A 13193-nucleotide genomic window follows, 5' to 3' on the forward strand; every position below is an offset into this window, starting at 1 on the left:
AAAAAAAAAAAAATAAAAAAAAAAACAAGAAAAAAAAGAATAGTTCCTAGAAAAAAAATAGCAAGATCACCAGGTCACGTGACTCACCCTGATTTCTAAAGAGAGCAGCTGACATGACAATTTCCACCAAATCTGCTGGAAGATGATGTACTTATCATCCTGATGATCATCCTTCAACATCAGAATGATGAAGCTCAGATTTGGTCTGAACAATCTGGATCAGGTAAAAGTTCTGGATGAAACTGGCATGGATCAGGTGGCCAGTCCAGAAGCTTCTTAATAGACTACATGTTTTTGATTCACAAAAACCATCAAGACTCAGAGGTCCTGAAGTTTATCCTCTGGGGCGACCTGGTTCCACCTAAGTCACGTGTTACAGTCAAGGCCCGAGGGCCGGTTTCGGCCCTCCATCTAATTATACCTGGCCCTCCTCATCATATTATTTTGTTATTAATGGCCCGATGTTATCTTGCGCTTGTTTCTAACTTGTATAATTTAAACAAAATATGAATTTTATGGAGAGCAAAATATCAAAAGTTATTTAAGGTTTTCTGCCTTTTTTTATTATTTATAATTATGTTTAAAAAGTTATGGTTCTAAAGTTTTAAAAATTGTTTTTTTTGGACTATTTTGGCATTACTAACATTTTTAAGGCTATTTTGGGGTCTAGCTAATATTTCAGTTACGTGCTACTTGTTTTGGCTAATTTAGGCTTTTCTTTTACAATTTTTTTAGGCTGTGTTAGAGTTAGGCTAATATTTACATGCTAGCTTTTTTGGCTAATTTAGTCTTTTTGCATTTTTTTTTAGGATATTTTGAAGTTTAGCTATTTTTCAGCTACATGCTAGCTGTTTTGGCTAATTTAGGCTTTTCTTTTTAAGTTTTTAAGACTTTTTTGGAGTTAAGCTCATATTTTCATGCCAGTTGTTTTGGCTAATTTAGTCTTTTTCAGATTTTTTTAATATATTTTGAAGTTGAGATATTTTTCCAGCTACATTCTAGCTGTTTTAGCTAATTTAGGCTTTTATTTTTAAGTTTTTTAAGGTTGTTTTGGAATTAGGCAAACATTTACATGCTAGCTGTTTTGGCTAATTTGACATTTAGCTAATATTTTAAATGGCTATCATCGTCAGCGTTTTCAGTGGCCAAATTCAGTTTACAGCTTTCACTCTAGCATTATTTTTAGTAATGCTATATGTCTAGTTCATAATTATGTTATAAAGTTACAGTTTTCAAAATGTAGTTTTAATATGTTCAATAAATGTTTATCCAGTTCGGCCCGCGATCTGAGGTGTGTTCTTGATTGAGTCTGCACTTCCTCCTCTCTCTGCAGAGGACCATGTGTGGGATCTGGGCTCTGTTCGGCAGCGATGAGTGCCTGTCGGTCCAGTGCACGTGTGCCATGAAGATCGCCCACAGAGGCCCGGATGCGTTCCGCTTCGAGAACGTCAACGGCTTCACCAACTGCTGCTTCGGCTTCCACCGGCTCGCCATCGTGGATCAGCTGTACGGGATGCAGCCGCTGCGCATCAAGAAGTTCCCGTACCTGTGGCTGTGCTACAACGGGGAGATCTACAACCACCACACGGTAAGCCCGCCGTTGCCCCGCCCCCTAGCTGCTTCCTGAACCTTGAACCGGTCCTCTCTGCAGCTCCAGAAAACTTTCGACTTTGACTTCCAAACCAAAGTGGACGGCGAGGTGCTGCTCCATCTGTACGACCGTTTCGGCATCAAGAAAATGGCGTCCCTCCTGGACGGCGTTTTTGCCTTCATCCTGCTGGACACGGCAAACAGAAAGGTGCACCTGGGGAGGGACACGTACGGCGTGCGGCCCTTGTTCAAGCTCCTGACGGACGATGGCTTCCTGGCCGTCTGCTCTGAAGCAAAAGGTTGGTGAGCTTGACGTCTGTGAGTTGGACGTCGATGAGCGACCTCTGAGAGTGTGACGCTGCTCTGCTCGCAGGTCTCACCAACATCAGCCACTCCATGAGCACGGAGGTCAAGATCGAGCCCTTCCTGCCGGGACACATCGAGGTGTTCGACCTGAAGCTGAGCGGGAAGGTCCAGTCCGTTCAGATGGAGCCGTTCCACTGCTGCACGCAGGAGCCGGCGCACGCCCTCCACGATCCTCTGCAGACACTGGCCGCAGGTGAGGACACGCCCACCGCCGGCCGTGGCTCCTCCAGACCTGTGTCTGAAATCTCCTGTCTGCAGGTTTGGATGAAGAAACGGTGAAGAGCAACATCAGGAGCCTTTTGGAGAACGGCGTGAGGAAGCGGCTGATGGCGCACCGGCGGATCGGCTGCCTGCTGTCGGGTAAACAGAAGTTCTGCTGTCGTTGGGCGACCTCTGATCACATCAGGAGTTTGTGTTTTAACATCAGTGCGGTCTTGTATCATCAGGTGGCCTGGACTCCAGCCTGATCGCCGCTCTGCTCCTCAAGCTGGCCAAAGAGGAGAAGCTGCCGTACAAAATTCAGACGTTTTCCATCGGATCCGAAGATAGTCCGGACATCCTGGCTGCTCGTAAGGTGGGCGTTCCTCTCGTGGGTGTATGAGCGCATGTAAAGCTGCTCCTCCTCTTTAGCTCCGCCTCTGGATTTCAGGTGGCGGCGCACATCGGCAGCGAACACCACGAGGTGAACTTCACTGCAGAGGAAGGCATCCGCGCCGTGGACGAGGTCATCTTCCACCTGGAGACCTACGACATCACCACCATCCGAGCCTCAGTCGGTGAGAGAAGGTCCACTTCTAGCAGCAGAACCACAGTGTGGTGCGTTCAAGAACGCGCTGGTCGCAATTTGATGAACACGCATTGAGCCGGTTTTTTATTATTAGAGCTCTGTTCCTATAATTGTCTCTCTTGGTATCACATTAATCCAGTCGAAAACAAACCTTTATCCTTTATAACGTCTACAACTGTTGGTACTTCCATAGACACTACCCACAAGTCACTACCAAATCCGAGTCCCGGTGATTACGTGTGAAAATATTCAACCAGTTGAACTTTCAGTACGCAATCAATTAACACACTAGTCTTAGGCGGCAGCAGTTCAGTGTGAACACCAAACGCTAAAGCACATTCAAGAATGATCGGCGTGTTCGTAGCATAACAAGTTGGTCTCATGATAAGACGATCGTCCTTGATGGATTCCAGTTTCAGTAACATCCTCCCTCTCACCTACTACAGTCACAGACTCAACAGTCACCATGTTTGATCTTTATTCAGGAAGAAATATGTGACATTTTAGTTCAGTCAGACCTGATGATGGAGAATCGGGACTACTGTTGTTGCAGGAACATGATCAGATGCGTCTTTTGTTCGGGTTTGTGCTGACTTCAAAGCTCCGTTCGCGCTGCGTCAACACATTCCTCTAAGTCGCTCTGCAGTCACAGCTATGATGCGTTCAGGAGCCCCAGGAAAGATTCCCTCTCTTGGTTCTGTTCTGCTCCATTACGAATCGGGTTAAAATGGTAACGTTTGTCTCCAGGAATGTATTTGGTGTCCAAGTACATCCGAGAGAAGACGGACAGCGTGGTGATCTTCTCTGGAGAAGGATCGGACGAACTCACTCAGGGATACATCTACTTCCACAAGGCAGGTGAACGTGCACGTGCACCTCCTCCCTTTCTAGGTTGATGTTTCTGTGTTGGGGGGGAACGTACTTACAGGAGCTCCTCCCCCTCAGGCTCCATCGGCTGCAGCAGCGGCGAAGGACAGCGTCCGTCTGCTGAAGGAGCTGTACTTGTTCGACGTCCTCCGGGCCGACCGCACGACCGCCGCCCACGGGTATCGGATGTACTAGAGCTGCATTCAAGCTCTTTTAAACAGAGATTACCCATAATTCAGTGCAGTAAGTCAGTGGTGTTGGGATTTTCATGGCGGTGTCTGGTCGTATTCCTCAGGCTGGAGCTCAGGGTTCCCTTCCTGGACCACAGATTCACTGCGTACTACTTGTCCCTACCTGAGAACATGAGAGTTCCTAAGGTCAGTGAACTCACCGCGCCTGCTCCTCCAGCCTGAAGGAACAGGTTTGATCTGACGTTTGCTCTGACAGGACGGAGTGGAGAAGCACCTCCTCAGGGATTCCTTCAAAGGTCTCAACCTGATTCCCGAGGAGATCCTGTGGAGGCGCAAGGAGGCCTTCAGTGACGGGATGATGTCCGTGAAGAAGTCCTGGTACACCTGTCTGCAGGAGCACCTGGACTCCATCGTAAGTGTTTTCCAAATGGTTGGGTCCTTCATCAGAACTTTGTCTGAGCTCCGGCTTCCTGCAGGTCAACGACGACCAGATGGAGAAGGCCTCCAAGACGTTCCCCCACAACCCCCCCACCACCAAAGAGGCCTACTACTTCAGGCAGGTGTTCGAGAAGCTGTACCCGGGCCGGGCCCAGTGGCTGTCCCACTATTGGATGCCGCGCTGGATCGAAGCGGCCGACCCGTCGGCCCGAACCCTGTCCATCTACAAGCCCGACAAGGATCAGTGATGCAGGCTGCTCCTCCTAGAACTTCAGGTGTCGGTTCTGAAGGTTCATGGAAGAACTTTCTAGTTCTTCCTCTGGGAATTTCTAAGCCTTTTTTGTTCCTGTTCTGCTGAAACTTGAGGAGAAAGTATCATGGTGTGGGTTTCTGATGGTCAGTGAAGTTAAAATGTGCTCAGAATCTGTGACTCACCTGTCTGCCCAGGTACGAGTGTCCTTCAGTGGTTGATCCACAATTTCCTGGTTCTGCCGACAGCCTTGTTGTCTTCTGCGAGTCTCAGCTGCTTCACCCTCAGTGCTGTCGTCTTTATGTTTTTTGTTTGCGAGGAACTTTTTCATTTCAAACTTCTGGCTGCCTTCCGTAAAATAAATTTTCATCTAAACTCAGATGTTCGTCTCTCCTCAATTATGCGCTCAACCTTATAATAAACATCAAAGGTGTTAAGTTTTAACATGGTGACGCAGTGGAGCTAGCAAAGCGCTAACTCCAGCCAACAAGACCAAGTGAATATTTGAGTGATTTGAGTTTCTTTTAACTTATAAATGTTGATTAAATCTGAAAGAAAAAAAAAACAAAGACAAAACAGCATCAAAGGTTTTCACTTACGTGTCAGATCACTTTGAGTCTCCGACTCTGTCTCAGCCATCCAAAACCCCTCCATCCTTCGTAGACTTCAATCCCTTTAAATACAATGGTTTTTCTTTTCTTTTTATTCTGATGTTTTCCAACATCTTTTTATTTTTCTACAGATTATTTTATGCACTTGTCAGATTTGAAGCTTTACTCTGCGATTGCGCAGAACGGGTCTTGACCTCGCGAGCTTGTTTGCTGCCCTCTGGTGGCCTCTTGCTGCCGATCAGAAGATCGCGAGTTCGACTCCCGCCTTGGACAATGAAAACAAAGAATTTCAGACGGTGTCATTCTTTACAGAAAAATCTGAAAGATATTTAAAAAGGTGTCTGAAATGACTTCAGGTTGAGGCATTAAATTATATTTATGTTTACTGCGTATTTACCTTGATACTATCGTTTCCAGAAGGTGGAGTTGAGATGTTCATGTAACTCTTGGTCTCTCTTTAACAGCCACATGATACATTTCACTCAAGAAAAACAGAAGAAGCTCCTCAGCCTTCTTGTTTTTTTTATTTACCACAGATTGTTTGACAGACATAAACAGCAGAACACAGATGAAGAACTTCAAGTGCAGTCCGCGGCGTCCCTCTGCTGCTTCCGTCACAGCAAAGGCGCCGCCGGCGTTCAGAAAACGAGGAATGAACAAAGGAACCAGCAGCAGACCTGCTCAACATCGAGAACGTGAAGGTGCTGATCAGAGACGGAGGCAATGATAAAACTCATTCCTCCTTCAGGAGTTTGATCGTCGAGAGTGCTAACAGTGGTCACTGAGGGTGGGGCAGGTGGAGGTTCAGGTGGAGGTTCAGGATTGTGATGACGCTTCTTTCAAACAAACCTGATTAAAAAACGTAAAAACTCGGCGCTTATAAAAACCCGAACTCTATAAAACTGTTCGTTTTAAAAAGCTGCTCCTGTGCTTCAAGTAAAACCCGCCGGATCCGTGAGCGCCCCCCTCCACCGCCTGAATCAGGAGGACAGCTTGGAGTAGCTGGGGGGCGAGAACTTGCGCTTTAGGTATTTGATGATGTAGAGAGGAAGACAGCTGACGAGTGTGATGGCGGACACCTTCCACAGGAAAGGCCAGGTGGTGATGTAGGAGCGATCTGGAGGAACATCAGAGTCACAGTCAGACTGCTGCAGAGTGGGGGGGGTCATTGGTGAGGGGGTGGAGAGCAACCATGCAGCAGCAGAAATGAAGAGGTGATGATGTATCAAGCGGAAAAAGTTCTGATTTATCTAAGGCTCCTCCCCCTCTGGGACAGTCCAGTAAAATGCCCCTCCCCCTCCTGACGTGCAGCTTTCAGGAGAGAAGTCATGCAGCTGGGGGCGCTATCAGCTTTCAGACCCGCCAAACCAACAGGACCATCAGAGGACTTTGGGTCTGGATCAGACCAAGACACTCCCTGAAACTTCTGTCCAGAGACGTGTCAAAGTCAAGGCCCAGGGGCCGGATCCGGCCCTCCAGCTCATTTTATTTTAATGATGGCTTGATGTTATCTTGCGCTCATTTCTAACTTGTGTAATTTTGACAAAATATATATTTTATGGAGAGCAAAATATTGAAAGTTTTTTAAGTTTTCCAGCCTTTTTATTATTTATAATTATGTTTAAAAAGTTATGGTTTTCAAGTTTTAAAAATTGCCATTCTGATAGTTTTTGGACTTTTTTGGCATTACTAACATTTTTAAGGTTATTTTGGGGTCTAGCTAATATTTCAGCTACATGTTACTTTTTTTTAGACGTTTCTTTTTACGTTTTTTTAGGCTGTTTTGGAGTTAGGCTAATATTTACATGCTAGCTGTTTTAGCTAAATTAGGCTTTTCTTTTTACGTTTTTAAGGATATTTTGAAGTTAAGCTATATTTTCAGCTACATTCTAGCTGTTTTGGCTAACCTATTTTTTTTAAGTGTTTTTAGGCTAATTTGACATTTAGCTAATATTTTAAATGGCTATCATCGTCAACGTTTTCAGAGGCCAAATTCAGCTTACAGCTTTCACTCTAGCATTATTTTTAGTAATGCTATATATCTAGTTCATAATTATGTCAAAATAATGTTTTAAAATGCAGTTTTAGAGTGTTTAATAAAGGTTTATCCTGTACAGCCCGCGACCATAGGTGTGTTTTAGAATTTGGCCCCTTGTGCGATTGAGTTTGACGCCCCTGTGAAGATACATTGTAATAACTCTACCCAACACTAGATGGCGGAATAGGTTCTGGGAATTGGAAGAGTCACCATGGCGATGAATGATGCTTTCCCTAAACAAAGGAATATTTTCCTCCAGATTAATTGTTAAACATTTGTGAGTTCCTACAAATTTAAATAAAGTTTTAACTTATTCTTCCGAACGGAGATTTTTTTTTTCTGAAAAACTCATGGGAGTTTTCCGTTGACCTATGATGAGGAGGTAAAACGCCGTAAACCTACCAAGCAAAGTTTTGGCGGACAGCCTGCCTGTGCCTGCAGCAGCACACAGAAGCAGAGGAAAACACAAACATAAGCAGGAAACCTTCAGGGGACAAAAAAGGTTCAGAGGAAACATCTTTTGGACGGAGGACGGAGACCCACCGAAGTACTCGCTGAGGATGGCGAGGGAGGCGAGGTAGCACGCCAGGCTGAAGAGCTCGGCCACCACCATGAGCCAGTGCCACGTGCGAACCGTCAGCGCCACCATCAGCAGCTCGGTCAGGATGAGGGCAGTGAAGGAGATGGCCACCACGTGCACAAACTCCGACTCGAACAGCAGCAGCGCGCCGTACATCAAGATGCCACCTGGGGGCGCCAAACACAAGGTTGAGCAATTTAAAACAGTTTCAAAACTTTCCAGGAGTATTCATTACATTTCCATGTAGATTCACAAACATTAGATCATTTTTTTTCCTGTGTGGAAACAGAACTCAGACCAAACGTCCGACCAAAGAGGAGATTGATCAGCATGTGAGACATGGAGGTGGAGGAATGATGGTGTGGTTGCAGCTGACAGAAAGTGTTCCAGAACCTTCTACATTTCAGATCCATCTGAAGAATATTCAGAAATGCTTGGACTTTTGGGGGAAATCCGGCGCAGGTGAGTCGGGGAGGGGCGCCTCACATCAGGGTGATGATCATTTCCGGGCGCCGCCGGTATCCTGATCGCCGTTTTATCATAACTGGACTGAGCTCAGCGGGCCATAACGGGTCACAGAGGGGTTCATAAACAGCATTCCAGCTGTTCCTGCTTCGGTCCGTCTTTAAGCAGCCCTTTCATAGTGGTGGTGGTGGTAGGGGGGGGTCACGCTCCAGCAGCAGCACAGATCAGCACTTACACAAATATCCATTTACTGCCACACAAAAGGCCGCATGTGAACGAGGGCGAAGCTGGAAACCCAAGATACTGAGAAACGGAGCGAGCTGAAGGGTGGCGGTGGAGGTGGGGGGGTTCCTCATACAGACCTTGATAGATGCTGATCAGGACCCAGATGAGGAAAGTCTTGAAGGACAGCGACCGGCCCTGAAGAAGACGGAGCATTAGCAGGTGGACAGAAGCATGTAAAGGTGGTGTAAGTGGAGGTGAAGCACCTTGGTCAGGTCTTTGTAAAGCTCCGGGTAAAGCAGAGCCATCTCCGGCTTCACGTCCTGGTCCAGAACCAGGGAGAAGACGGGGAACATGGTGAAGATGGTGGCATACCTGAGGAGATCAGGAATAACCTTCAGCCTCTCCGTTGTTCTTTTGGGGGGGAATCATCAAAAAGATCAAAAACGGAAACATACCCGACCATGAGGAAACCCTGGTACAGAGGCACGGAGGCAAAGTAGAAAACGGAGGAGAAGACCGCCTGGGGACAAAGAGAGTCCAGTCAGGAGGGTTTCTGGAGTCAACCTCCACTCTGGAAGAGGACTTCACCTGCATGGTGGAGATGATCATCCCTCGGTGCATGACGAACTGGCCGAGCGCCGCCGAGCGCTTGTAGCTGTTCCTGCCGTGAACCATGAGCAGGCGGCCCACATGCCTGAACTGTGTGATGGAGAAGTCTGCAGCCAGCGACGCCTGCTTCCCCTCCTGCAAAACGAGCAGCAGCTGAGGGACGAGAACCACCGGAGGAGCTACAACCCCCCAGACGAGCCCCGGAGTTCCAGCTTTGACATCCTATTATTTGTCCTCCTACCTTTCCTTCGATGCCGATGCCGCAGTCGGCCGCCTGGATCATGCTGACGTCGTTTCCGCCGTCGCCTGTGAACACAGAGGAGCGTCTCAGTATGTCGTGTTTGAGGAGCAGACTCCTCCCGGATTGGCCGGCTCACCGATGGCGCAGGTTCTGTTGGCCGTGTGCTGCTGCAGCAGCGTGACGATCTGGGCCTTCTGTGTGGGGGAGCAGCGGCAGCAGACCACCGCCGGACACTGGCAGGCCAACTCCACGAACTCGTGCTCGTAATACCGCAGGCACACCTGATAGAGAACCAACTTTAGGACCGTCTTTAGTCCGATTATGAGTGAGGGGGGGTGCGCTCCTGTACCTCCAAAGAGTCTCCAGAGATGACCAGAGCGCAGTCATGCTTCCTCCGGAAGGCGTTGAGCTCCAGGTGAGCTTCTCCTCTGTTTGACACCTGGACAAGTCAGAAACAGGTCAATCAGCAACACCGAGAAGACGCCCAAAGAACACGGGCGGGGGGGAAATTACCGGTCTGAAAACGTGGATGTCCTGGTTCCTGGACACCAAGTGGGAGCTTTTGGCGATGCACGTCGCCGTTTCAAGCTTGTCTCCTGTCAGCATCCAGATCTAAGGAAACGAGGAGAACGCTGAAGAACAGCCAGAGGATTTGGAATACAGAGGCCTTGTTTCCACTGAGCGGTACCGTACGGTCCAGAACTATTAAGCCAGACAGTACCATTTAGGACCTCTGTTGGTTGTAGCTCCGTAGAAAAACGGAACGGACCGGTTAGGGCGGAGCTACAAAAGAGTTTCTGTATTTCTTTGTTGTCTGTAATCTTGTTTTATATATATGAAGTCCGAAGCTCAGCGGGAAAAAACAAGTTGTTGGACGACCTCCGTCGTTGTTGTTGTTGCTAGCTTCACCCCGTAAGAACCGTGATGGTCCAACATTAAGCGGAAACCGCTCCAGACCGGACCGCTCAATGGAAACAAGGCTTTATATTCCCAATACTAAGGTCCAATCCAAATTCTTCCCCTAGCCCTCCAATTGTGGGGGCATTTGAAGGGGTAGGATTGTCCAAAATAGTTTGATTAAGAACCAAACCTCCAAGTGGAGGGTTACAGACTCGTCTGCCGGCGAGGGTGTTCAGCGTCGCATAGTACCACGGAGGAGAAGCCCTGATGTTTACATTTAAATGTAAGTAATGACTTTTAAAGTTATAACAGTGATATTGTTATGCATGTCCAAGTGCATAGACTGGTCTGTGCCGGTTCTCTCATGAAGATAATTATTTCAAATGTGCTGGTGACTATCTGGACTAGTATTTCTGTGTGCAGATATCAAGCTTTTGAGATGGAGTAGCTGTCTGGTTCCCCGTGTCCCCCCACCCCCACCTTGATGCCGGCGTTCCTCAGCAGCTCCAGAGTGGGCCTCACGTCCGCCTGCAGCTGGTCCTCCACTCCGGTCAGACACAGCAGCTCCATCTCCCTCTCCAGACTCTCCACCACCGCTGCCACCTTCAGCGCGCGGTCGTGGATGCTCAGCTTGGCCTGACTGTAGCGGCTCTGCGTCGGAGGAGGACACGCGGCTCAGAGCTGAACTGAAGGTGGGGAACTTCTTCTGACCGCACTCACCTCAAAGTCCTGATACTGCTCCTCAGACAGAGACTTCTTGGCCACCACCAGAGTCCTGAGCCCCTCCCTGGCCATGTTCCCACACTGACAGAGAGCAGACAGGTGAGATCCTCCAACACCTCCTCTCTACACAAGCACACATGACCACAAACGCAGAGCGGGCGGCCTCCTGGGTTCAGCAAAGAGCTGAACTAAATCAATCAATCCCCCATGACGTTCAGAGGACACGGGCGCTTCATTTCTGATATGAAAAACCGATGAGTCCAGTCAGCCTTGCTGATTGGTTATTGACGGACAGACAGAGGCAGATCTGACATGGATCTATGGTTCAGGAATATGACAGACTAATTACTTCAACTTTATCTGGGTCACTAATTATAATTAAATCAAAAGCCCCCCCTCCCGGTGCCAAATGACTCAATAATGCCAATACGATGGTGAAGTTATGAAGCTGTGGATGATCCTAACATGAAGTGAACCATCATGGAGAGTCCAGCTGGACTCAACATCAGCATGAACCTGCTCCTCTGGGATTGGCTGGTTTGGTAGCACATTTTTGATGCTTGAAAAAATGTAAAGATGAGACCAAAAAAGAGTGAGACCTGAAAATCTGTTAACTGGAACAATAATTAACTGTTTTATGAGGGTTGTTAGGATAATTTTTTAGTGAGACTTTACTTCTTCTTCCAGCCAGTCATTGTACTGAACGATGCTCGCCATGGCAACATCAGCCCCCTTCATGTAGAAAGTGATGTCCCCTGTGGACTCCTCCTGAATAAAATAAAACAGTGACATGTCCTTCAAAGGCGTGGGTCACATGAGCGCTCCAGCAGAGCGGCGTTCCTTCTCCACTGAAGGACGAACAAACAGCAGGATTCTGACCCGGACGATGATGCCCATCCTTTTGCTCTCGGAGGTGAAGGGGAAGATCTGCAGGATGTGGAAGGAGAGGATCTGTCCAGACGGAGTCTTCAGCTGGAGGGAGGTCAGGTCTCTGTTGACCAGAGTCAGGCCGACGCTCTCCGTCCACCGGACCAGCGCCACCTGAGAAAGCACAGAGAGGACCTCAAACTCCCATCAGGTTTCATATATATATAAAAAACATCCTAAATGCATCTATTTCATACCAAAAAGGGAGGCATCTCCCTCTGAAATATGTTGATTCAAGATGCAGCATCATTCAGCTCCACATAAGACCCCCCCCCACCCCCCACACACACAAACAGGAACTGACCCCACCACCACAGAGAGGACTCAGCTGAGCTTAAAACAACTCTCAGGGTGTTCCTACTCAGTTTACTCAGAGCTGGTCGTTCTGCAATGACCTACAAACAGGGACTTCCTGTTAAGACCTCGGCCCACACACACTTTATTAAAAGATGTGCTTATGTTTACCGTGTCACTGAAAGAATGATTGCTGTTGTTACTTCAGTTTGGAAAATCTAAGTATATAACGTCTAAAATTTTGAAAGTGTTAAAATATTTTATTAACATTAAAAGATGAGAGTTCTCCCTATCCAAATTTTGATTTTTCAAGTTTATTTCCATTTTTGTGGGTTATTTAAAAATCAGAAGAACATCTTAGTCTGTTTAGAATCATTTTAAGATAAAAGCACAAGTGGCAAAGATCATTTGTAGCTACACAACGGTCTGAGTGAATACATGATTTTGATTGGCTGCTGGGTGTAGATTAAAAAGTGATAATCCAGAGTGATAATGCGCACCAAATGTTCTATATCACTCTGCAGACTTCTTTAAAACAAACTTTTGTGTCCTCATCTGAAGAAAAACAAGCTGTAAGAGAGAAACTTTCTCTCTAAACTGTTTATTTTTATCATGCCAATCAGCAGATACATCGCTTTCCCGTGTCGCTGCAGACAAGGTTGATGTCAACTCAAATAGAGAAAATATGAAAATAAAAAATATCAAGAAAAATATTAAAATATGAGAAAGCAATCTAAATTGAAAACAAGTATAAAGTGCTAAAAATCAACTGAATATTTATTTTTTTGTATGTAATTGTGGTATGTGCGAAATAATGCCCTTCCAAGTGTGCATTATCATAAATTAACACATATAAGCAACCGTTCAGGCTTGATAATGCACACTTCGAAGGACATTATCATGTATCCAAAAATGAAAACAAACATTATAGATGCCAGTATTTCAATAGTTATATCTTTGAATCAGTCTCCATATTTCAGACGTAAGCAGCAACTCCCCACTAGAGGCGGAGCTACAGGAGACGAGCAAAAAGCTTTCCCCTCAATTTTTGATTCAATATTATAGTTACTGATAGAGATTAAAACAATCAA

General features: G+C 46.7%; 2 protein-coding genes across 5 annotated transcripts in view; one reads left to right on the forward strand and one right to left on the reverse strand.

The window, feature by feature from the left end:
* Positions 1 to 4868, forward strand: part of asns (asparagine synthetase) — a 5399-nt gene extending 531 nt beyond the window's left edge. The window contains exons 2-12 of the mRNA XM_036214220.1: positions 1334 to 1588; positions 1652 to 1889; positions 1964 to 2149; positions 2215 to 2316; positions 2403 to 2530; positions 2606 to 2732; positions 3491 to 3597; positions 3689 to 3789; positions 3906 to 3987; positions 4058 to 4213; positions 4278 to 4868. Of these exons, the coding sequence (XP_036070113.1) occupies positions 1340 to 1588; positions 1652 to 1889; positions 1964 to 2149; positions 2215 to 2316; positions 2403 to 2530; positions 2606 to 2732; positions 3491 to 3597; positions 3689 to 3789; positions 3906 to 3987; positions 4058 to 4213; positions 4278 to 4487 (1686 nt within the window). The 5' untranslated portion in view covers positions 1334 to 1339 and the 3' untranslated portion in view covers positions 4488 to 4868. The remainder of the gene's footprint in view (positions 1 to 1333; positions 1589 to 1651; positions 1890 to 1963; positions 2150 to 2214; positions 2317 to 2402; positions 2531 to 2605; positions 2733 to 3490; positions 3598 to 3688; positions 3790 to 3905; positions 3988 to 4057; positions 4214 to 4277) is intronic.
* Positions 4869 to 5605: 737 nt separating this feature from the next.
* The window catches only part of atp9b (ATPase phospholipid transporting 9B), a 24196-nt gene continuing 16608 nt past the window's right edge, over positions 5606 to 13193 (reverse strand). For 3 of the 4 annotated variants that reach the window (XM_024295605.2, XM_024295618.1, XM_024295629.2), the window contains 15 exons: positions 11761 to 11922; positions 11557 to 11649; positions 10879 to 10962; positions 10639 to 10809; positions 9772 to 9870; positions 9608 to 9697; positions 9395 to 9539; positions 9259 to 9323; positions 8997 to 9152; positions 8864 to 8928; positions 8672 to 8780; positions 8546 to 8603; positions 7682 to 7885; positions 7541 to 7573; positions 5606 to 6217 (listed from right to left, as the gene is read on the reverse strand). In XM_024295605.2, the coding sequence (XP_024151373.1) occupies positions 6081 to 6217; positions 7541 to 7573; positions 7682 to 7885; positions 8546 to 8603; positions 8672 to 8780; positions 8864 to 8928; positions 8997 to 9152; positions 9259 to 9323; positions 9395 to 9539; positions 9608 to 9697; positions 9772 to 9870; positions 10639 to 10809; positions 10879 to 10962; positions 11557 to 11649; positions 11761 to 11922 (1671 nt within the window). In that variant the 3' untranslated portion in view covers positions 5606 to 6080. The remainder of the gene's footprint in view (positions 6218 to 7540; positions 7574 to 7681; positions 7886 to 8545; positions 8604 to 8671; positions 8781 to 8863; positions 8929 to 8996; positions 9153 to 9258; positions 9324 to 9394; positions 9540 to 9607; positions 9698 to 9771; positions 9871 to 10638; positions 10810 to 10878; positions 10963 to 11556; positions 11650 to 11760; positions 11923 to 13193) is intronic. The other variant, XM_024295610.1, reaches the window with a different exon arrangement.

Source organism: Oryzias melastigma, linkage group LG11 (genome assembly GCF_002922805.2).
Source record: "Oryzias melastigma strain HK-1 linkage group LG11, ASM292280v2, whole genome shotgun sequence".
Classification (NCBI taxonomy): Eukaryota; Metazoa; Chordata; class Actinopteri; order Beloniformes; family Adrianichthyidae; genus Oryzias; species Oryzias melastigma.